Here is a 24,054-nt window from a genome sequence, read left to right as displayed (position 1 = left end):
AACTGTTAACTGTCTGTTGGAGTGTTGATTATTTTTGTAGCTGAAGCATCTCGTTAGTTTGTTTCCTACCTCTCAGGTGGCATGTCTTCCGGCTCATCTGGTGTCAGTGGTCTCTCTTCAAAATCCTCTTCCTCCTGCTCCACAGGAAGTTTCTCCTCCTGCTGGGCAGGAGGTGTCCTGACCTCTTTCTCCTCCATCATTTCCTCATCTAACCACGGTTCGTTGTCTTGCTGAGGAACCATGTCCTCCTGAGCAGGCAGCTGTTTGGAGGACGGATCGTTGACCTGGGGCTGAGGTGGAGCAGAGGAAGGCGTTTGCTGGGTAGGAAGACCTGCGGCAGTGGACAGGGGTGGTTGGGAGGCAGAGTTCGATAAGGTGGCTGGGTGGGATGGAGGGAGAGAGTTGGCTGCGGGGGTTTGTTGCTGAGATACAGCAGATGCTGGAGGCTGAGACTGCGAAGACTGCGAAGGCTGGGCAGGCTGGGCGCTGGGGACGGAAGACAGGAACGATGAAGCCAAGCCTGTGACCGCAGCTGTTAGAGGTTTGGCCATGGAGAAGAAAGAAGTTGCAGGTTGGGCGGGCTGCGGCTGTGTTTGTGGCTGGGCTTGTCTCTGTGGTTGGGCTGTTTGTTGACCAGTGGGAGGCTGTCCAGTTGGTGCCATTCCTGGAGGAAGAGCCTCGTTTGACGTTTGGTTAGCAGCTTGAGGAGGATGTTGATGTAAGGAGGATTGTTTCTCAAGAGGAGGCCTGGAACTGGTTACATCAAGCCCTGGCGGTGCGGTTGATGTTGGAGTTGGAGTGAACGGTGGCTCCATGTCCTCACTGAGGGTCCCATCAAAATTGTACAAATCCTCATCCTCATAAATTATGTCCTCATCTTCATAAAGGCCCTCCTCCTCTCCTTCATACAATCCTCCATCATCACCTTCGTAAAGAGCCACATCTTCTCCTCCGTCTTTGCTGTAGCCGCCCTCATCACTGTATCCGCCCTGGGTCTCATCAGGATCCCAGTCTGGAGAGCCTTTACTGTAGCTAACTGAGGAGTGGCAGGAGTGGTAGGAGTCGTTTTCATCATAAGGGTCCCTTTCGCCGTACTCCCCACCATAGTCCTCCTCACTCAGCTGGCTGCTGCATCTGCTGAGCTCTGCAGTGGATGCATAGCTGCCAGTGGGACTGAAGAAAAGAAAAAAGAAAATTTGTATACTGTATTGGAACAAAATAGTGTTGAAGCACTTTCTTTTTTTGTCAGTTAGCATAGCTAAACACCTTCTGCGTGCCTTAAGCCTTAGTCACAACTGGCCTTATGGGTGCATACTGTAGGCGGAAAACGGACACCGTTCTGGGCACGCAGGTGGTCCGCACAAAATGTCAAGATCATGCACTGTTCAGTGAGCTCGTAAGGCGACAATATTCCAAACATTTTTTTTCTTCGGGCATGCTGAGAGCGACAGGTTGTAGCAAACCCTTTAACAACACATAAGGGTAAGTAAGGGGAAAATAGGTTGAAATGCAAGCACGTCTAATGGATTTTTCATTTTTCAATCCCCCTAAATGTGAAAGGGGCTGTTTAAGTGATAAGAGCGCACTCCTTGCATGCAGCCTGGCTGTTAGTAATGAGGAAATTAGACATTTAGAGTCTAGTGTGTGTGGGCGTCACCTGCATGCCCCGTGTGTGTGGGCTTTGCACACGGTCAGTAAGTGGCCAGTACGCACACCTTACTAATGACTAGATGGTGGCGTAACGACAGCAATACCTGTACGTCATAAGTGTGTGCAGCTTACATTATCCTAGCAAGTACTTCCGACACGCGCACAACAATCCTCCCACTTTATTCCATCCCTTAAGGTGGCCACATGAGCCACAAGGGAACTGCAAGACACATGTGCACCCATACGGGTCAACCCCCCCATGTGGGAGGATGTGACCAAGATATTGAATTACCGTAGTTATAAGTAAAGAGAAACAAAGCAGAAAGAAAAGGGTTGACAAAAAAAACATCAAAAATCACAAACAAACCAGGAAAAAGTATGTGCTTCCCATGATTAATGGGGTTATTAAAAACTAAATAGACACCAAGAGCAAAGAAGATGGATGGGAGAGAGGAAGATGGTAAAGACTGAAAGGGAGTAGTGAGTAGATACAAATTAAAAGAAGCAGATGGAAGAAGTGCATAAAAAGGAGAAAAGGGGAGGAGATGGAGGGGAACAGGAGGAGAGGACGCCTTGTCCAATACACTTACACAAGCTGCTAATCTCATACGCAGTATTGACCATTAGACTGCTAGTTGAATAATTCATTGAGCGGGAGGTGGATGGATGTATACTGTCATCCTCTGTTTGAGTGAGATGCATCAATAAATGGAGAGAAATCCCACAGCTTTGAGAGCAGCTGGGAATAAAGGGTTAAAAAAAATCCATGAAAAAGCTTGAATATGCAATCATTTAATGGTAAATTAGACTGGCTTAAGCTATTCATCAATAGTGCTAAGGAGGCAATTTTGAAAACAAAACCCCTGAATGTTTTTAACTTAGCAGGAGAAAATTGTTTCATTTCAAAAGCTTTCTATAGAGAAAGAAGAAAAATCGTTTCTGTTTAAAGCTTGAAATCATATAGAAAGTAAATATGAGCAATATCAAAATCCATTTCTTTTCTCATAACTGATAATGAATTGGTGTATAAGTGAGTGAAGAACGCAGATCTTTGTGCCGATTCACACCTGACAGTTCTCTGACGTTGGTAGTCAAGGTCGTGGCTGTGCGGATACGAGAAGCTCCTAGAGTTGCAGTGCTGGTGGCTGATGGGATACTGGTGAACAGAAGCGTTGGGCTGGGATGTGCTATAGAAGGGCGGAGGGATGCTGTTACTGGTTTCGCTGCGGTAGTCGCTGTCTCTGTCGTCCACAGCACTATCTGGATCCTCATCTGCACACAGAGACGGAGGGATTTGTGGGATGTGAGAAGTTATTGACACAAAAATAATAAATTGCAGGCTTTTATAGAATTAAAACATGGGGAAATGGGGAACAGTTATGATCTCGGCGCACTGAGACAAAGGGATCTTATTGCTGCTGAACCAATCCTTCAGTACTGCTGTAATTAAACATAATTTAGATAAGCTGGCAGCTCTCCAGCATTGAAGTGGAGCCATGTGGGTCATTCAGAGTGCATGCGTACATGAAACAAATGCTTAAAATCACGAGCTCCTTATCGCTCAGTCTCTTCATAACTACATCAGCTCTGCTTGGTTTCCAATAAGTTCAACATCTAAAGATCTAAGATTACTCAAGAGGGAAGCGGTCAAAAAGTATAATCACTGGCTGTTAATCAGTCAACATAATCCATCACTGTCTCTTGATTTTCAAAAGCCAGTCCCAAAAAAGTGATTACTGCACTGATTCATCTTCACCTGTCAGGGTATTCCAATACTTGTTAAAAGGCATCAAAATCAGTTTGTCGCTGAATCCACGTCCCCACATGTCTGCCTGTCTCCTTTCCACCCCCAATGAAAAAGCTCACCTTCACCCTGCTCCTTCTTTTTCCCTCTGAGTGAACAGAGAGAAGAGTGATTGCAGCTAGTGAGAGTCTGAAAGCCACTTATATAAGGCCATCTGTGGATCCAGCAAGATGGAAAACAAGAAGCAGGGAGGAGGGAAGGAGACACAAGCTTTTATAAAAATACAACCCTGTAAAAAAATCTAAAATCCTTTCTGCAAACAACAAGCTTTTAAAACCATTCTTTTGTTACCAATTGGTCTTTAGTTTTCATTTATTTATGACTAGAAAAATAGTAAGAGCATTTGTACTTTACTTGGTTTAATACTCACTATTATTTATATTTATTATCTTTGTACATTATCTTTGCTTACACCACAGTGTCTGCAACCTTTAACACTAAACCAGCAATTTGGTCCAATTTCTTACTGACAAAAACCCAGAGAGAGCTGCCAGGACCCACTTCACCTTTAGGAAAAATACACTTTACTCGTGTTTTTGTGGCCATTAAGACATTCCTTTGTAAATTGTAATTTTTAAATATTTACAATAATTGAATTATAAAAAGTCTTTTTTTTTAAATAAATAACCTCTTTACTTTTGGCACATGCAAGTTCTTTTCAAAATAAAATACACATCGTGCCTTGCTGCAGCAGATGTTAAAATGTCAATTAAAAAATGATAATAGGGAGCTAAAAAAGAAGTCTGGATAATAGGCGGAGTGTTCTATATTGTTGTTCTATATTATTGTGGTGGCCAAAACACCAGTTGGTAACCGGAACAAAAGAAACTTGGAACACAGGATGACAGTTTATTCCACAGTTTATCACAACAGCAAGAAAGTAGAAAGGAGCTCTGTCTTCAAATGGCACTATGGTGAACATGCCAGTATCTATCAATACTGAATCTTGTATGTGGTGTTGTCACTATGACAACGCATCATGCCATCATGGATGTGAGAGTGCGTCTGCGTCATTTGTTAATTTCTGATAATGGACAACTCATAGGGCATTATCCGTTTTATATATATATATATATATATGTAAAGGTTAGGAAGAGAAACTCTTTTAGTATTTTCCTTTTATTCAACGCTTTGCCATTGGTCCATGACCTGTGCAGTGTATTGATGAATGCATTCTCTCATTTAAGATTTCATTTAGACCAAATCAAACACAATTAGAACAACTTGTCTTGGCATGTCTAGTGCCTTCTGCACTTACTCTGTTGGTCCCCCCACAGACTCCAGTTACCTGCAGTGGAACAGAAAGGTGTCAGTTCTGATTATGAACCATGGCAGTGTTGCAATTTAAACATACATTTAGGCCATCAGTGCTGCCAAATGGATTCAGTGACAGAAAGAGGGTAAAGGTGGGGGTGAGTGTTGATCCTTCCCGTTGGTGGAGCTGCATCAGACAGCTGGCTCAGCATGCTCTGCAGACCAATACTGAAAGCACACGAGCGTCCGGGGGGGGGGGGGGGGGGGGGGGGGGGGGGGGTTGACTCTGGACATGGGATAATACTATTGATCCCAGGCAAGGCAGCAAATCCAGCCTGTTTTCCCTCCAACGCACAACAACCCATAAGTGGTAAACCCATTATGCACAAGCAGCGTTAAAGCAATGTAATTACATCGCAGCACCTGAACATATCATTTTCTATTTTGCACATTCAGCACTCACAGCACTGGGTTCCTGGAGCTCGAAGAGGTCGTTCCTGCTCCTCCTGGTATGAGTACTGCAAGAAAGAGAAGCCACACTTATGAAAACGCTCATTTAATAGAAATCTGCTTGATGTTTACAAGAAGTAACTGTAGCTGTATATGGCTATACTGTGGTGTAAATAAATAAACTCACTCCGATGAGTTTTTAACGTTTTCTTGTTTGTTTTCTGATGGTGGAAAACATACATAAAGAAAATCAAGCTTAAAACCACATTTGTAGTACATGTCATGTTGTACATGAGTATTTCTTTATTTAAATTGTTATAAATCAGGAGTAGACACAAAAAAAACATTTGAAAAAGAGCTTATTTGTGACATAAATAATACACTTGGCGGGTCACAAGCTCCCTGCTCCGCTCCATTCGGATCCATCCACTTGCAGACAAATAGATCTGTGTAGGTCTTTGTTTTCCTCAACTGGCTCAAACTGGATAGCTCTGATACTGCCCTCCATTTCTGTTGCACTGGTAATGTTAGGTTGCGGGTGTGAGGGGCTGTAAGCTAACGGAAGAGAGTGTAAACAAAGAGCTCTCAGTAATTGGAAGGGAGAGGGGGGCCTGGGTTGCTAACAGTCCTGCCCACAACTCAGAGACAAATGTTTAATGAACTTCTACCGCTCTGCAGAACTTATGTCCTAGAAACCAACTTAAGGTTTTAAATGAAGGCTAAGAACAGCCTGATCATAATTAAAAGACCACTGGGAACGTATAGAAATAGATCAAAGGATGATCTTTAAAGTATGGTAGTCCCCAAAGGAATCATGTCAAGTTGTTTCTAAAATAGCAGAAAAGGCTAGGATTTAAAACAAAGACAGATGACAGCTTACATCTTGGTCCCTCATGGCATTAAGCTGCTCCAGTTTCTTGGCCCAGTAGCGTGCCTCATCCTCAGGGATATCTGAAAACAACCAGCCGTTAAAACAGCAGTGACAGAAAATAACAGAGCCTAAATCCAACCATTCAGGATCATCGTGGAGTTCTCCTCAAAAGAATTGTTAATGAAAAGAAGTGGAAAATTAATTTCAAAACAAGTTTGTAAATCTGATTTGACCACCAGTTTGTGAAAACTTAAAGGGCTGCAAATATTTTTCCCCCGAACCGCCTTGTCCACTCATACAGTTAAATCCAGCTTCATGTTGAAAGGTTTGGTCCAAATATTGAGGAGTCAGGTGTTCAGAATCAATTCAATATTGATTAGAGGAGCAGGAAGCATTACAGCCCTTAAATCATTGTTAGCTGCAGACTTACAGCACACAGACGCAAACTTTACAAAAGAAAAGTAGGTCAGATTAATAAATCAGACAGATTATTGGTGTTCATTTGTCACTGTTGTAGAGAAAAATATTTGCGCTGATGTAATTAATTTGCCTAATTTCTCCTCTGCCTGCTGGGGCGATGATTTCCTATAGTGTCACGTGCAAGTGCACTTTATCTTCTCTCGTTTATTGGCAGCTTCTGGTTTGTATTGAGCGCTCACCTAGCGGCAGTTCAAAGCGTGTATCGAGCAGCACCAGGTGCAGAGTTGGGTCTTTGGTGCCACAGATCTCATTGTCAGCCATGATGACCTGGGAGTCCACCGTCAGCCATTCCCCCGGACCTTCCTGAGGACAAAGACATGAGTTGCAGCTGATGTCCAAACGATAGAAACACAGTGTGATATGTGTTCTTCACACAGAGGGAAGTCAACGTGGTTTGGAGAGATGCAAAAGCTTTGGCAGCAGACAGAAAAATTGTCAAAGTAACTGATATTCAGTATTTAGGCATTAGCGGTGGTTTAGACAAACCTCGTTGGACTGTCTGATGTTCTGGAGGGGAATCCACACAGTTCCGACCATGGTGTCCCAAATTAACCCTTTGTTCCACAACTCTACTGTCAGACCCAGGTCAAGGCGATTGATTTCACTATAATAGCAGAAAAACATCCATAGTGAAGATAGAGCAACCGATTTAGACATTACAAAATGCATTTGATGAGAGCCTGAGCCAGAATGATTTGAAAGATGAAATATGATAAATATTTAAAAAAATATATTTCTTTGTGTAGAAATGATCATTATTTAAACTAACAAAAGCAAGAGTTAAACAAATACACACAGATCTCTCCACTAAAAGCTTTAAATGTTCTCTTCCATATGATGTATTTAAGCCTGTTGAGTATTTCTGATCTAAATGTCAAATTATATTTTTCAAATTCTAGTGTTGTCAATTGTAGTTCTGTTACAATAATAAAACATTTTAGTTTGAAGTGCCTGTCAAAGAATTCACTACTTATAAATCAAAATAACCCCAAGAATAATAATAAATATATTTAACTTTTGAGATAAAAATAACCCAGAATTATTCAGAAACACACAAATGACCCAGAATAAGCTTATTTCAGAATTCACCTTTAAAGCTCACACAAATGGTTTATTTTAGCTTTTACCTTAAGGATACTTTTAAGATGATTTTATTGGTTCATAAATGTTTTAGCTGACCTGAGTGTTTTGATTTACCTGTGTGACTTTTCCTCCATCCCCCTCTTGGTTACAGTCCCACAGGTCAGAAGAAAAACCCACAGAGGCCTCTTTCAGCAGCCTCTGTGGGCTTCTTCTGCCGTGGAGAGTTAAAAAAATAGGCTTGAGACAAAACCTCTCCATGTCTTGTTTACCTAAAATATAATTCTTGTTTATTGTTTAAGATGTATTATTTATCAACTTTTTAAATGTCTGTATTTAGCTTTATTTGTATAGGAGGTTTAGTGCTTTTATTTCTTTAGTTGATACTGGTCACATTTGCTATAGGTGCATTTTTATGATAAATTGTTTCATTTATTGAATTGTAATTTTTTCAAACAAATTTTTTTCTTGGTAATTTTATTTTAGTTTTCTTTCTTGTAGTAAACTTTATTTGTTATATGTGTGAATTTTAAACTCAACTTCAGACGAATTTGGTTTCACTTTTTTGTGAGGGAGGGTGCCGTGTCAAGTCTTTCTGCTGCAGTGATTTGAGTGAAAGGTGTTAAAAAATACATATACTATATAAAATATTGTATATATTATATAACTATTATAAATGAAACAAATATAAATACACAATATATATTTAATCTGGATGTTTTTAACTGTCATTTAAATGCTGAAGATCTGCTAAATTATTGAGAAATCTGTCATGAAGCACTGATTTCACTTAATTGTTGCTTTAATATTAAGGTAAATTTGTAGCAAATATATTACCTTGACATTGTTTTTCTGGTCATTTGATTTACACTCCAGTTTCTTCATCTGAAGATGTACCCAAATGTATTGGATGCACAATAATGACCTGTTTACTTTCCTGTGATATGTTTGAGGCTTGGCTCAAAGGGACAAAACCTGTGCAAAGCTACCAAAGCATTTATGACCCAGCGTGAAACAGGGAAGAGAGTGAGGGATTAATAAAGGGGGATTTGTGGGAGAGGCATGAGAGGAAGGCAGTGGAGGAGGTCATTACATTGAATGCCTGGAGGGAGAAAGAGGGAACTTTAATTAAGAAACAGAGCAGGCAGATTTCCCATCACAGCGATGACTGGTTTTCGGAAAGGTGCCCGTTTGACTCATGGCAGCGTATGAGGGGGCAGTCATGTTGGAGGCAGTTTGAAGGAGGACATGAAGGGTTCTCTGCAGCCCAAATATTACATAACACAGCTCCACTGATGCAACACCGGCACAAGGCTCAACACCTCCAAACTTCATGCTGAGAAATCTGCAGTGATGCTGTCTGCACCCTCCCACATCCTGAATGAATCTCACTAAATATTGCCTAAAAAGCTACCACGCCGTCAGCATCCCACTGAATTACTGTAATCTCAGCATATGCAGGAAGATCCCCTTCAATGTTTAAAGAAACATAACCTAAAAGCAACTGAAGTGAGAAAGAATGAATGAAAAAGACTCAGTGGAACGGACAGTAGAAGCAGAGAAAAGGAGTGAGGGAGAAGTGAATATGAAGGCTGATTGGATAAGTGTGAAATCAGGAGACGAGGAGGAGGAGAGGTTGAACAGATGAAGATCAAGGAGCTGTATTTAGAGGATGTGACAGGGGAGAGTGGAGAGCTGGGAGAGAGCCAAGGTTTGGAATGAGTATGAGAGAAGTACGGAGGAAAAGCTAATGAAAAAAAAAATGAAAAAAAAGACAGTTGTTGGGGGCGGAGAGGAAGAGCTATGGGAAACAATACGGCGATGAAGGGCACTCAAGATGAAAGAAGGAGAGAAACAGAGAGGGCCAAGAAAGCTGGTGGAATGAAGAGATTGGAAAAAACTGTGGGCAGCTGAGGCGGGGGCTATGATTGGTCACATGAAAAGAGAAGTCAGAGCTTTGAGAGAAGGTCCTGGAGGACTCACAACATGAAGTCTTGCTCCCAGCTGGGCAAGTTGCCCCTGACAGCAATGGTTGTGCTCTTCACATTTTGCACCTTTAGAGTTACGTAAGTGTTGAACTTTTCTGCGAGGGAGAAAGAAAGTAGATGCTGTAAATTGTCACCTAATTTCCTAAACTGTTAACTAAAATATTCACACCACATTATAGAAAAATCTCCTTTGTCTTACCTTGGGGTCCATCCAGCTTGGCTTTCTTTACTGTTGAAACACAGGGAGGGTCACGGTGAGACACAGGAACACCATCTGTTTTCATGCTTAGGTGTCCCTTTTTTTAGTAAGGACAGCATGCTCTTGTTGTCCTCACTAAAAAAGAGCACGCTTCTGACGTATTAAAAGGAACAGCACAAGGTTTAAAAATAATAAATACTACATGAACCATAGTAATTGCGGTCATGGCCCTCATATTTATATTTAAAAATGTGTTTAGCTAAGTGCAAAATATATACATATAAATTGTGTTCTTACCCCATCGCACCTAAAGTGAATTGTATTTACTTTTTCAAACATACGCTTTTGCACACAGTTATATCCACTAAACTACTAACACTCACTAAATATACAGGATTTAAGAATTAATTTCTTGACTGCATCTACAAGGAAAAATCCTGCTTCTTAAAAATAGATTTTATGCAGCAGTTTTTACTTTTACAGTTTTACGTCACTTGCACATACATTTTTAATGCTCTTAAGCACATGTTCAAACAGAGGGCTTTACCGTGTTTTACTTGTAACCCAACCATTATTACCCTAGTATAAAACAGTTCTCTCGAACAAATCTATACACATGTATACAATGTGCAAAGGCAGTAAGTAGATCTAACCTTTAGTATGAAATTGTACAATGTTATTCCAGCTGCTTTTGTGCGGAAACCTCAAATGCGTTATGGTGCAAAGTAACAAAGCAAATTCATCTGCAATGAAAAAATGTTAATGGCTCCCCAGTAGGCATTTCTCCAGGACTCTACCCCCGTTTTGCTTGTGTGGAGCAACTTCATACTACCCACATGACTGCAGTTCTGTTGAGGCTCACAGCGTGAGACTCTCTACATAGTATGGGGGGAAAAACCTTTTTCACTTTTCATATTGCAACACAAGTACTTTTGTCTTGACTTACCTCTGAAATAGCTTTTTATTAAAAAAAAAAATACAATGTATTGTATAGGCCTCATTATCACACACACTGCTGGTAAGCAAATAAATGTGCCATCATTTTGCGTGGAATCTAAAATGAACAGGCAGGTGTAGTAAAAATCTCCCACAACTGGAAGATTCAAACCGTTTCTCTGAGAGCCGAGCATCTGCACTGGTAGACAAAGAAACCATAAACAGATAAATGCATCATGTCCCACTCTGATCACCTTTTGAGCTATTTTGAAAGCCATTCCAGTCATAATTTTGTCGTTTTTAGTCAAAATAAAAAAAAATCAGTCGTTTTCTATTGGACATAGTTTCTCCTTAGAAATTGGCCTCTGACTGTTGGTGTGGGGCAACCTCGCCCCTCCTTTCCTCCCCTTTGATTAGAGCTCATGCCAAGTATTTTGTGGCCCATCCAGCGTATTTTCTGTCTCAAATAATCTCTATGTCAAACACCATTCTTTCATCTGCTCCTGATTCACAATGGTAACAATAAAGAAATACTCAGAAATGCAATTTTGAGCTTAGTTTTCTAAATGTATGTCCTCCATCGTTAGAAAATGCCACAAGAACATGTTAAAAACACCAAAGCACAATTTTCATCAGGGTGAGTTCTTTTGAGTTGATCTTGTTGAAATGCAACAAGATCAACTATCATGTTCTCTCATTTTCTCCACACAAAATACTTCAGTTTAGTCATTTCCATGAATAAATATGTACATTTATCCATTTCAGCAAAGAACTTTGCTCTTGTTTTAACTGTTTTCCATCAGTCAAGCGACTCATACATTCGTCTGCAGCTTGCAGCAAGCGTTAAAGTACACACATGCAAACCGCAGCTGCAACACATCCACATGGTGCACCTGCAGCGAGGAGAAATGTATTCATCTCTGCTTCCATTCAGCCCCAGTCACGCTAAGGAAGCTTCTTCGTTGCACTAAACCGTAAGTACGGTACATACTGTACTTTTGCACCAAAAACAGAAAAGAACACCAAATGCGGTTTTATTTCATCTCAAAAGTCGAGGATTCTGCATTTTTTGAGACAACTACCGAGACAAATCCCGTTAGATCAGAGCTTCTCCTCCTGCTTTCGGAGAACATCTCATCCAAATTTAGATCGGCGTGCATAAAACATCAATAAGAGAGGAATTGGATTTTCCAGTGGCAGAAAACTCTGGCTTAATTTGAGCACATGATCATACGTCTCTCTGACAGGATGAATGATCATAAGAAATTTGGAAAGCATTTATCACATTATGTCCCAGCTGCAAAAAAAAAAAAAAAAAAACTTGTAAGGGAATCAAATATTACACATTTTCGCTGAGTTTTAGTTTCAGGGTAAAAAGCCTGAATTCTGAAGTGTTTAAGCTTTATTTCTATTAAGAGTGTAAATAAAATGACTAGACAAAGCTACTGTATATTCAGTCTTTCATGTTGTCTGTTCAAATCGTCTCAAAAGCTGAGATTTGACAGGGAGGTAGACTTGTTAACGATGAGTGACAATGAATAACAATTAGGAAGAGTATGATCTTTAGAGATGCTTTAACTCTGATGAATCTGGGTTTAAAAGAAAAAAAAAAAACTCACAAAAGCAAATCAGCAAAAAAAAACGAGCCAAATTCTTGTGAGTTATTCAGTGTCTGTGTGGGTTTTCTGCTTTGTCGGCACATGCGCCAAAAAGAAATGCTGCCTATTCAGGCAAAGAGGCTCAAAGTACGATGGAGGACAGGAATAGCTCCTGTCAGGTAAGCATAAATGATGTAACCGGGAACAGAGAAAGGGCTGTCTGCCAAGTCGTGTAAGTCTACAGCACCAGCAACTGCAGCCAGTCTTTATGAATGAATGGCTTTCAGGGTCTTAATGGCGGCTCGCCAGTGGGTGGGCCGGCTTGGATGAAATGGTGTGAAGCATTGAAGGTGATCTAAAAAAAATACCCCAAAAGATGAAGTCCCACCCTGAGCATCTTTTGATCTGTTTTAAAAGTGTCCCCATTGTCTATTAATTTTGATTATGCTGTTTCGAGCCAAAATCAAAAAACCTGTATCAAGCTTTTGGCTTGTCATATAAGCTTCTACGTCACAGCTACAAACTTTTTCCAACTGCATTTTTTGCGTCTGCTCCTATGTCACAGTGATTTGAATACAGAAATACTCAAAAACTGAATTTGAAGCTTAGTTTTATTTTTATATATATCCATCATTAGAAAACTGCAACAAGAAAACAACAATAACACAATTCTCCTTTAATAGTTGGTAAGTATGATGATGGAGGACAAATATAAAGAAATGAAGCTTAAAACCATGTTTCTGAGTATTTCCTTATCGATATTGTTGTGAATCAGGAGCAGACACAAAAATGCTGTTTGGAAAAGCTTGTAGTTGTGACAGAGGTGGTGCAGTCGGCGGACCACATGCTCCCTGCTCCGCTCCATTATGATGCATCCACTTGCAGACAAACGGATCCATGTATGTCTTTATTTTCCACGTCCAAGCTGGCATCTGGCGCCAAACTGCATGGATGAATAGCTCAGATACTGCTCTCCATTGTTGTTACACCGGTAATGTTAGGATGGGTTGTGGGGGGCTATAAGCTAACGGGAGAGTGTAATCAAAGGGATGATGGAAAATGAGGGAAGGCTTACTCTGCACCTCAGAGGTGAATTTCTGATGAACTCCTGTCGCTAGAAAACAACTATGTCCTAAAGAACTACATGTAATTATGGATAAAAATGGAACAACCATAATTAAAAGACAACTGGGAACGCTTTTATAAAAGATGAAAAGATTATTAGAACAGGGCTTTAAGTGCCTTGCCCACGGAGATAAAAAACCAGGAATTTAAGCACCTAACTCAGCCTCAATATATTAAGATCAACCATAAAAATGAAAGAAGATGTTCCAATATAATGTGTTTAGCAGAAACACATTTAAGGCTGTTTTCTTACAGTTTTCACACAAAAATACTACATTTCTTCTATTTGCAGTTCTCCTGGAGTTTCAAACGCTCCTCGTCTCTGGTTTCACCTCATTCTGGGTGTGAAGCTGCGGCGTGACTTTTCTGTGCAGCTTGTTTATCCCGCAGAGCCAGAGGGAGCACAGTGTCAGCATCATCAGGTGCTTTTCGGGAGTGTGGTTGGAGGTTGGAGGAGGTGACGCATCGCTTTTGGGAGGGGGGGGGGGACGCGCGAGGGGAGTGACGCGCGCCTCCTGCCAACTAACTGCCAGTATTCCCTTGGTGAAGGGGAGCGGTGCGGTGCGGCAGGGGCTTTTCCTTATCCTCCTCCGCCTCCCACCTGCCCACGCATGAATGAGTGGGGGGGGGGGGGGGGGGGCACTCACGAAAGGAAACCGCATCAGTACTATCCGAGAGAGGTAACGGCGGGTTCTCCGCTGCAATAAAAGCCTTTTTAGACACTTTCCCGCGGAGCTGCCAGCCTCGCGGGCTCCGACAACTGCCGCCGTTAAACATTTTATCAAACAACACAGAAGGTTTCGGTGTTTTTTTTTCTTTGGTGTCCTTACCTCCCACACACAGCAGGGACATCTCTGACAGCGTCCCCCGGCAGGACTTCGTACTCCTCGGTCACTTAAGTCTCTCGGCCGCAAAAAATCAAAATTAAAAACTCAACCAGAACCGTTCCGCTCACGAGAATGAGTCAACATCGTCTCAGAGGCGGCCGTCTCCCCCTGTTGCGCTTCAGGACAGGACAGACAGGAATGAAATCCTCTCCCCTCCTCTGGCATCCTCCTCTGCATTGCCTCAGCTCTCCGCCGCTGCTCCTCCCGCTCACACAGCCATCTTGTTTCAACAGCGGACTCCGCGCGAGGACAACTCCCTCGTGCCGCGCCGCCCCTGACGTCACGCTCGATGAGTAGCAGACTCAGGAGCACTCGGCCGCCAGGATGGGGGCTTGAATAACCAATGAAAAATAGGGAGGCAAAGAATTTCATTCATGCTTTGAGGCGTTTTGTGAACACGATGCTCCCATAAAATCTCACAAAAACAGTTTATATTCCCCATTGGACTATTTGAATCATTTAACAAGAATTCTAGGGGTCATTCAATTATATAAATCCGAGTTTAGCACCAGGAATCCCCGCTGTGTGATCATATAAACACCATTCTAATACAACTTGGTCTAAACAAAATTTACTATTTCAAACCAAATAAAATCTAAAAAAAAAAATTTCAATTGCATAAAATTCATATAGTCAAATATACCCCCCCCCCCATTATTTGTAAAAGGAAGTTACTTTAGAAAGATAAGGAGCTTTTATAATCCAGTGGATTTGATTGTTATTATTACTGAAGAATATGACTAGCGTGTTCGAACCAAAACAGTAAAATTCAGTTTTTCTTTGTCTTAAAGTTGGGTTAGTTGTTAAAATAGTAGACTGTTTTTCTTGCTTGCCAATGTATGACAATATAATTAATGTTTTTTGGTGTTTGTTTTTGTTTTGTATCTAAGTGAGCCAGGCATTTAATTTGTGTGGGATCCTCTCTCATATGCACATTTACTGTCAGCACAAGTTAATTTTTTGTACTGTGTGTTGGTGAGATTATAAAAAATCAAGCTGCCAAATAGGAAAACTGACGAAAGAACCCCACAACGAATACAGAGAAGTAAACTGTACCATTAACTGGATTGAGAAATAAAATACAGTTAGAAAAATAATAAACAAATCTCACAGGAGTTGAGTGTCAAAAAAAGAACATTTATAAATAGTCATACATATACAAAGACTATATGTAAAACTCACAGTAAAAAAAAAAGCATTTAGGAAGGAGAGCCGATAAAAAGGAGACTGTGATACACCCAAAACTAATTCAGTTTTACAATACAAAAATATTTTTCAATCACTTTTTTGGTAAAGCTTCGTTTGTAACATAATTTATTCGTTTTTAAGAAATAATTAAAATGCTGTGTACATTTCTAAAAATCGTTGCCAGCTCATTTTTCTCTAGGAACCTCCATGCTTCCGCAGTGATCACACCTTTCAGAGGGATGCCTGTTTTATTCTGGATACCAACTCCACCAGCGACACCGCCCTCTTCTGGTAAAAGAATGTATCTGCAGAAAAGAAAATGAATCAAACACATGGGGGCATTTGGAGAAAGTATTTTCTAAACTAATCTGGTGTCGAATTCACTAGTTTGTTTTTCTCACAATTTTTCAATTTCATGACGACAGTAGCTGATCATTGTGCTGCTTAAATCTCCATTAAAACAGATTACACTTATTAATTTGACTATTTTCCTCCTTCAAATGGTATTTGAACAGTTTCTTGCCACCGTTTTATTTGTCCAATGTGGTTTGGGACAGTTTTTGACACGAGTTAAATAAATTGTAATACTTTCACAGAGATTTTCCGTGTGTTTTTCTTTTTCTGCACTCCTTGAAAAGCATTTGGAAATATTTTTCCTTTGTTTTTGTTTTAAAGTTTTTGCCATTTAATAATATACTTTAGCAACATTGCAGCATTCCCTGCACTCATTCTAAGTGCGTCCAAGGCGGACATTTGTTGTTTGCCGCTCGTATTTAAAAAGAAACTTAAAGTTAAAGTCCCACAATCACTTTCTTTATGACATTTCATTTTATTTACTGTGCAAGTGAATTCAACAATCTGTGCTAGCATCAAATCAGTTATGAGCCAGTGCTGCTGTCTCTGGTGCAATCTAGCCTTTATTATGATGTAATTCAAAGCATTTTCATGGGGTCATCAATGTTCTTTTTTGTATGTAATTTTATTAAAAGCCATGTCAGGAACACGCAGTCGTTTTGACATTCCAAAAAGTGTCATTTCAAATAAACAATATGTAACTTTTAACAGTTTATTTTTAAATCGCTAAAGATAAACTTTTGGAAATAGAGACTGTCAGTTGGTGTCACTAGTGCCCCCCCTTGTGACAGACTTGTGTACAAGAAAGGGAAGGGGAAGGGGGGGGATCAAGGGCGGGGCTACTCAGATCAGCACCAACGTGACATAAAATAGGGCTTTTTAGGACATTTAGGTTGTGGGATTTTGGTTTAAACCTTCATCTTCGTAATTAAAACACCAATGAGGATGTTTTTATTAAAAAAATGTTTATGGGGTACCTAACTTAATTCTAAAGTTATCACACTGCCATGCAGTACCTATATTGGACGCCAGGGGGAAACGAATCCCTAACACGCCCGTGTGGACGTTTGAAAAATCTTAAAGCGAGGAAAAGTGTTGTTTACGCCTACGCCAGATTGAAGATGGCCGCTGGAGACAACAGTGGCAGGCTTCCTTGCCTCGGTTTCTCGGGACCGGGGCCATTAGGAAACAGTCAGCCAAGCAACAGCGTTTTCTCAATGCCAGCATCCAACGGGGGAGCGGCCGGTGGAGTCGGAGGAGTGCAGGGGACCGCGAGGCGTCCAAACCCGCAACTCGGGCCTGGCGGCGGAGACAGCAGCGGTGTTTCGAGCGGAGCGCAGCCGAATGCGCAGAACTCCCATCAGCACTCCGCTGCCGCAGCGGCCGGAGCCATGGCCGTCCCCGCGTCTAACATGGCCACGACCGCCGCGTCGAACGCCTCGCATGCTACAGCTCCGACGGCCGCACCGGGTGCGGCGTCCGTGCTAGTGTACCGAGAGCCAGTGTATAACTGGCAAGCAACGAAGAGCACGGTCAAGGAAAGATTTGCGTTCCTCTTCAACAACGAGGTACTCAGCGACGTGCATTTCTTAGTCGGCAAGGGAATGGGCGTTCAGAGAATACCGGCGCACAGGTAGGACGAAACCCCGTCAGCACCACCGGCGCTCAGACGTCAGCAGACCGCAGCCAGCGGATCTCCTCCCACTTCCTTTGTTGGGGTTTGCAGGTTCGTTCTCGCTGTCGGGAGCGCCGTTTTTGATGCGATGTTTAACGGCGGGATGGCGACCACATCGACGGAAATCGAGCTTCCGGACGTGGAACCAGCTGCTTTTCTGGCCCTGTTGAAGTAAGACCCCAATATGTCACGTTTTCTGCATGGTTCCAGCATTTAAGTCCTGTTATGTGTGTCACTCTGTTGTACTGTAATCCATAACTACTATGATGACTGTGCAGTTACACTCTAGTATGTGCTTCCTCTCCGGCAGGTTTCTGTACTCCGATGAAGTACAGATTGGGCCTGAAACTGTCATGACCACACTGTACACAGCCAAAAAGTATGCGGTTCCAGCCCTGGAAGCTCACTGCGTGGAATTTCTCAAGAAGAACCTGAGAGCAGACAACGCTTTCATGCTGCTCACTCAGGTTAGCTTTGTGTACTCATCAAACATCTTTATCTTTAATGTTTACGTCTGGGATCTGCAACCTTTAATGATAAAAGAGTCCTGTTTCTAACTAAATTCAGCCACAGCCATGAAGTCACTATTTAGAAACATGCACTTTATGTTTTGCAGCCATTCATTTATATAATGTATTTTTTTTTATATTTACAGTGGTTTGTTTATTGTTTGCCTCTGCACAAGACACTGCTATGCACAGAGAATAAGAATATGTGAAAACAAGAATATGTGCTTGAAACTTATTCTAATAATGAATCCCTCTGGCAGTAGATTCAACTTTTTACCATTATTTTACTCTGACATGTTAAAACTCTAAATGTGACTCAACCCATCATTTATTTAGACTGTTGGCATTATTCTTTAAAGCCATAAAGCTACAATGGAGGAAGGAAAGAGCTGCATGCCGGCTCCAGAGCCTCAGCTTCCAGACTCCTGGTCTGAGTAGATCTGAGTTAAATCCTTAGAGAAATTCAACATGGTACTAAAGATTTTTAACATTTATTGAATACTTTTTTTTAAAAATTCCACATAAACTAAAAAGAAAGTACAGATTTTTATATTTATCTATTTATGATGTGTTCTTTTTTTTTGGTCTAAAACCTGGTTGTAACGTGTTTTTTGTGTCGTTAGGCTCGGTTGTTTGATGAGCCACAGCTCGCCAGCCTTTGTTTAGAGAATATTGATAAGAACACTGGAGATGCTCTTGCTGCAGAAGGATTCACAGACATCGATTTAGGTATTGTGCTTTTGCTAACTGTGATTATCTCTGCATGTTATAATTGTGAGCTATAAACTTGCAAACTTAAAAAAAAAAAATTCTTATCCTGCATAGATACATTGGTTGCAGTTTTGGAGAGGGACACTCTGGGAGTGAGAGAGGTGCGATTGTTCGGAGCTGCTGTGCGTTGGGCGGAGGCCGAAGCTCACCGACAGCAGCTGCAGTCCACGCCTGAAAACAAACGCAAAGTCCTGGGAAAAGCTCTCACTCTCATTCGCTTCCCGCTCATGACCATTGAAGAGTTTGCTGCAGGTAAAGATGAGCACACCTGAGCTGTAGGCCTACCGCCACAGCTTCAGCTTCTGTCGTCTACCCCTCAGGTCCAGCCCAGTCCAATATTCTGACTGATAGAGAGGTGGTGAGTCTCTTCCTCCACTTCACCGTGAACCCAAAGCCTCGCGTGGACTTCATCGATCGGCCGCGGTGCTGCCTCCGCGGGAAGGAGTGCAGCATCACGCGCTTCGGACAAGTGGAGAGCCGCTGGGGATATAGTGGGACAAGCGACCGCATACGGTGAGCTTACAACTGAAAAAGAACATGTTACAGAAATGGATTTTGAACAATTTATGAACTTCCATTTGATTTTTTTTTTAACCGAAAGAAAAAAAAAACTCTGAACAGACGTTTCACTGAATGGATAAAACTGAAGACAAAAAATTTCACTGGGAAAGTTATTCATTTAGAGATTTACCAAAAAACATTTTTAATGACCAAAAAGTGTCTTTAAGTGGTAAAGTGTCCTTTTTTAGTACTTTCATTGCATTTTCTCGTTTAGTTAGTTATTGAGTAGCATCAACAATTGACATCAGTAAATAAAGCCAATATTTTAAAGGCATTACTTTCTTTCTTTTCCTATTTGGATCATTGATGTTTAGATTTCGTTGACCACTTTCTTCAATCTAAACTGATCTCAGGCTTTTGACAGTTTGTCATTTTCTTTAACCTTTCATCTGTTTCTTCATCGTTGTCCGTTCTTTCTTTGCTCAAACCGTTCACAGATATTTTTTGCAGAACATGCCTGTAGACGTTCTGCAGTGCAGAAGTCCTGTTGCATCAACCGAGCAGACTTATGCTTCACCTAAACAACGTTCTAGGCATGTGTTTGCATATGTAAATGATTAAAAAAAGAGCTGATCACCAAAGCGGAATACAAACAATCTCTGCATGTCTAACCGGATTAATCTAAGAAGGTTTACTCTGGGAAATTGCTGAGAAAAATCTTTATATAAGCTCTGCGTGTCCATAAATATACTAAAAACGTAACTTGTGCTCAGCATTTTCATAGATTTAAAACCCAGTTTCTACACCATTTTAGTTTTATTACAAACAACAGTAGTAAACAAGTCTTATCTCTGAGATCAACATAAATGAATGCATGTGTATTGTGTATAACCGTTCTACCTTCTCCAGCCTAACTTAAAGATGTTAGCCGTCTGTATCTTGGTTTGAGGAACTGTCGGTTTTTAAATAAAGAGTTGAACCTGGTAGCTTTGTGCACGAGTTGACATCTTTAAAAGCATAGTGAGTGAAAGAGCAGGGTTTCCATCGTCTAGAAGGTTTTATCCTTTCTGTTTGTTATGGAGTCTTTTGGGAAGACGCTAAGCTCTAAGTTGCAGACAAAATAACAGTGGATTTGCTTTAAGCCAGGATTTATGTAAAGCAAACAATAATCACACAAAGTAAAAGTCTTAAAAACAAGGAACAAGGCAAGTAAAAGATAATAAAATGTAAGAATAACAAGCCAAACGGCAAAGCCCAAGAGTGAGATAATGAAGCACCAACTGTCCTCACCTTCTGCTTCAGTGTTCCTTTAAAAAAATGGAAAAATCGGGTTTTATTCTAAATTTATGTATATCTTTCTCCTTTGCATGCGATGAAGGGAGTTATTGAGAAAGAATTGTGTCGTTTCAATGAAGTAATCAAGGTATACAAACTGTATTCAGGTTACAAAAATTATATTCAGATTACTTAAACCTCAAACGGTTGATGCAAACCACCACCATATATAACTAAATGTATTCAGATTACTCAGCCTTTAATCAGATTATGTGAACCCTAACCGAAACGGGAAGAGTTTTCAGATTCTCAAACTGTTGGAAGAATCCACAAACTGCATTTAGTTTACATGAACTGATCAGATGTTTGCTGCTCTGATCCCTTTGGTGCCTATCGTACATAAAGTGAGCGCCATGATGAAGAGTTGATGCCATAAATATTTTTCAAAAACTGGACTTTCTTTTTTAACTTTACTATTCAGACACACTTTGTATACATTAACAGCTTAAATCAGGAAGCTGCAAAAGCTCACTTGAAATCAATACGAAAAAGACGAATTATAAGATGAATATATTGGAAATTTTGATCTTTTTCTTTTTCATTCACAGGTTTTCTGTAAACAGAAGGATATTCATAGTTGGATTTGGACTTTATGGCTCCATACATGGACCTACAGACTACCAAGTCAACATACAGGTACAGCCCTTTGACCCTTCTGGTGGTTTTTGTTGTTGTTCAAGATCATTTGTACTTGGGTGTAATTTTTCTTGAATATCTGTAATTTCTTTTGGCGTTGTAGATAATTCACACAGACAGTAACACTGTACTGGGGCAGAATGACACCGGCTTCAGTTGTGACGGCTCAGCAAACACCTTCAGAGTCATGTTCAAAGAGCCGGTGGAAATTCTGCCTAACGTCAACTACACAGCCTGTGCTACTCTTAAGGTCTGTATGAAATGGAGAATAATTATCACACAGAAAGATGTATAGTGTTATGGCTATATCACGGTTCACCTTTCGCAGTCTGTTTTGTAATTTTTTTAAGCGGGATTTAGAATCCTGTGTCAATCATCTTCTCAGTTCTGTGTTTCCTGCACAAAGAGTTCAGTTTGCCAAATTTACACAACTCTTCCATCGTTGACGGATCTCTGTTTTTATTTTTTAACTTGGACTTGTTTTTCTACGAAGGTTTCGAACTTTGCGAGTTTCAACGAGAGATAAAAGTGTTTAAAATGTCATGTCTGACAAAAGTGTGTGAAGTTTGTAGTGAGGGGTTTTTACATTAGTTTATTTGAATGGGGCCGATATAGAAACAGACATACAGCAATGCAGTAGTCCCATGGCCATACTGTAATGCTTGCAGCAGAAGGTAATTTGCAGCACTTGTCCCTAGATGGGCTTTTAACACTGGGTAAAAGATGAATTTAAGTGAATGAAAATGACACATCTATAATCCTACTTTGCAGATTTCACATATCGCAGAATATTTTTAGAATGTAATTTCTGTGATAAACGAGGGACCACTGTACATATGTGTGCACACACTGTTCTGTGGTGGGTATTCATACTTCCTCTTGTCCTACAGGGTCCAGATTCACATTATGGAACTAAAGGAATGCGAAAGGTTACGCACGAGTCGTCATCTACTGGCACAAAGACCTGCTTCACCTTCTGCTACGCAGCGGGCAACAATAACGGCACTTCAGTAGAAGACGGACAGATTCCTGAGGTCATCTTCTACACATAGTTTCCTCAGACTTCCCAGCAATCTTCCATCAAATGTGACGGCAGCGCAAGGCCACGCCAAAGCAACCAGGCACCAGACTAATCTGGCAGACTTCATACTTCCATGAAATGCACTATTATTCCTGTTTAGCGATATCAGTCCCTCAAACGAGGCAAGACTGAAGACGGCCTCTGACTCGAGGAAGGAGGAGTCTCTCAGATTATTCACAGTATTCGTGGTATTGCTTTGGATTGGCAGCATAAAGCTTGACAAGGAATTCTACTTAAAGATATAATTATTTGACTTCCTGTTCTCAGCCAGCATTAGTCACAACTGTATGAATGTACAGCTAATCAAATTTGCCAAAACAACACCCTCATTAGCTTTTGCAAACGACTAGAATTTCACTCTTTGATGTTAGTTTGAACTTCCGTAGGCGGACAGAGCTCATAGGTTTTAGGGAATCGTGGCAAATGGAAACCAAATGTCCTTCATTTTAGGAATATGAATAAGATGAGCAAAATTAACATTTTCTGTTCTACAGTTCAGTCTGTGATAATCTCTTGTCTTTGCTTGGTAGTTGCCTATACCCAAGAAACCTTGCACTTCTTGGCCTTGCATTTGTGTATTGCGTTGCTCAATGAATGCACACTAACTTTTGAGACATTTTTCTTTGTAGCTTTGTTTTAAAAAGTGTGATCGGAAGAGATATCCTCAAAGGTGCAGAATTTAAAGGGGTCATGTATCACAGTGGCATTTATTACCATTATGTATGTAACTTGAAATAATTATCCATTAAAAATCAAAGAAAATGCTGTTGTGGTTGTTGTCTTCCAAAACAAATTGATGCCAGGTGGTACGTGGCTATTTCTGCAAAAACATCTTCATTCTTAAACAAAAACTAAGGTAACCATTACAGATCTTTATATTTTACTTTAAATTTTACACTAAGCCTACCAGAGACATTTTAAAATTACATTTTAATTCAGTTTTGAAAACAATCCTTTTAAAATCAAACATTCACAAGCTACACATTCCCTTATTCTTGCCTGATGCCACTTCACATTACAATGTTCTGTTCTTCTGGCTCGTCTTGCCCCCCCAGCCGTCCCCCAACTCCATCTGGAGGACGCCCATCTGCTGGACTATTTAAACATGTAGTTGTAGAGCTAAGTCTAAGAGTTCTGGTACATTGCCTGTGCGTCGTGGGAGAGGATCCTTCCTTCATGTGGACATCCCTGAGGTTTCTTTCCCCCCCCTGGAATTTGTTCTTTTTTAGGACTTTTTTTCCTTACTGAGAAGGAGGGTCTAAGGGCAGTGATGTCTGGTTTAGTTTAATCTGTTTAGTTTAGCAATCAGCTGTGTTTTATAACTGATTAAAATTTTTGTACATTTGTGAAGCCCATTGAGACAATGTTGTAATATTGGGCTATATTATTTAAACTGAATTGAATGTTAAAGTCAGTATATTATAAAGTACTACATTTATCTCATGTTAATTCATTAGGTTTAAGCTCGGTAAGATGCCCTAAGGGACCATCCGTTTAGGACTGGTGCTTTGTTAACGAAGACCAACCTGAACAAGTGTGTGCTGCTGGATATAAGCTTTTTTGGTTTAAAATATTAAGTCTTTATTTTTCACACATCTAGGTGTGGGAAATTAGTTCTTTGCATTTGACCCATCTGTGGGAAGCAGTGGACACATCCACGCTTGGGAACCATTTGGTTGGTT

General features: G+C 40.7%; 2 protein-coding genes across 6 annotated transcripts in view; one reads left to right on the top strand and one right to left on the bottom strand.

Annotated features, from left to right (window-relative positions):
• The window catches only part of LOC105356230 (protein unc-13 homolog A), a 30,294-nt gene extending 15,552 nt beyond the window's left edge, over positions 1 to 14,742 (bottom strand). For 2 of the 5 annotated variants that reach the window (XM_078935680.1, XM_078935682.1), the window contains exons 1-10: positions 14,266 to 14,742; positions 9,777 to 9,806; positions 9,573 to 9,672; positions 6,996 to 7,113; positions 6,689 to 6,812; positions 6,039 to 6,109; positions 5,172 to 5,226; positions 4,713 to 4,742; positions 2,718 to 2,922; positions 70 to 1,173 (exon numbers count right to left, since the gene is read on the bottom strand). In XM_078935680.1, coding sequence (XP_078791806.1) covers positions 70 to 1,173; positions 2,718 to 2,922; positions 4,713 to 4,742; positions 5,172 to 5,226; positions 6,039 to 6,109; positions 6,689 to 6,812; positions 6,996 to 7,113; positions 9,573 to 9,672; positions 9,777 to 9,806; positions 14,266 to 14,287 — 1,859 coding nt within the window. In that variant the 5' untranslated portion in view covers positions 14,288 to 14,742. Of the gene's footprint in view, positions 1 to 69; positions 1,174 to 2,717; positions 2,923 to 3,406; positions 3,542 to 4,712; positions 4,743 to 4,808; positions 4,828 to 5,171; positions 5,227 to 6,038; positions 6,110 to 6,688; positions 6,813 to 6,995; positions 7,114 to 9,572; positions 9,673 to 9,776; positions 9,807 to 14,265 lie in introns of those variants that run through there. The other 3 variants (XM_078935681.1, XM_078935684.1, XM_078935683.1) reach the window with 3 other exon arrangements.
• A 2,205-nt stretch (positions 14,743 to 16,947) lies between these two features.
• Positions 16,948 to 23,134, top strand: LOC101162869 (BTB/POZ domain-containing protein 2). Its single transcript, XM_004079184.5, has 9 exons — positions 16,948 to 17,497; positions 17,591 to 17,710; positions 17,850 to 18,006; positions 18,672 to 18,777; positions 18,874 to 19,071; positions 19,140 to 19,332; positions 21,204 to 21,291; positions 21,395 to 21,541; positions 22,182 to 23,134. The coding sequence occupies exons 1-9, from the start codon at positions 16,986 to 16,988 to the stop codon at positions 22,341 to 22,343; spliced, it is 1,683 nt and encodes a 560-aa protein (XP_004079232.1). The 5' UTR covers positions 16,948 to 16,985; the 3' UTR covers positions 22,344 to 23,134.
• The last annotated feature ends 920 nt before the right edge of the window (positions 23,135 to 24,054 follow it).

The sequence above is a fragment of the Oryzias latipes genome, chromosome 17 (assembly GCF_053564925.1).
Source record: "Oryzias latipes strain Hd-rR chromosome 17, Olatipes_Hd-rR_3.1".
In the NCBI taxonomy this organism is placed as follows: Eukaryota; Metazoa; Chordata; class Actinopteri; order Beloniformes; family Adrianichthyidae; genus Oryzias; species Oryzias latipes.
This window is presented reverse-complemented; position numbering and strand designations above follow the sequence as displayed.

What these genes read in the sequence shown, in the direction of transcription:
- LOC101162869 (XM_004079184.5), top strand. Translation starts at nt 16,986, where the DNA reads ATGGCCGCTGGAGACAACAGTGGCAGGCTTCCTTGCCTCGGTTTCTCG. An exon ending in GCTTTTCTGGCCCTGTTGAA is followed by an intron (nt 17,711 to 17,849) that starts GTAAGACCCCAA and finishes CCTCTCCGGCAG; the next exon opens with GTTTCTGTACTCCGATGAAG. An exon ending in CATTGAAGAGTTTGCTGCAG is followed by an intron (nt 19,072 to 19,139) that starts GTAAAGATGAGC and finishes TCTACCCCTCAG; the next exon opens with GTCCAGCCCAGTCCAATATT.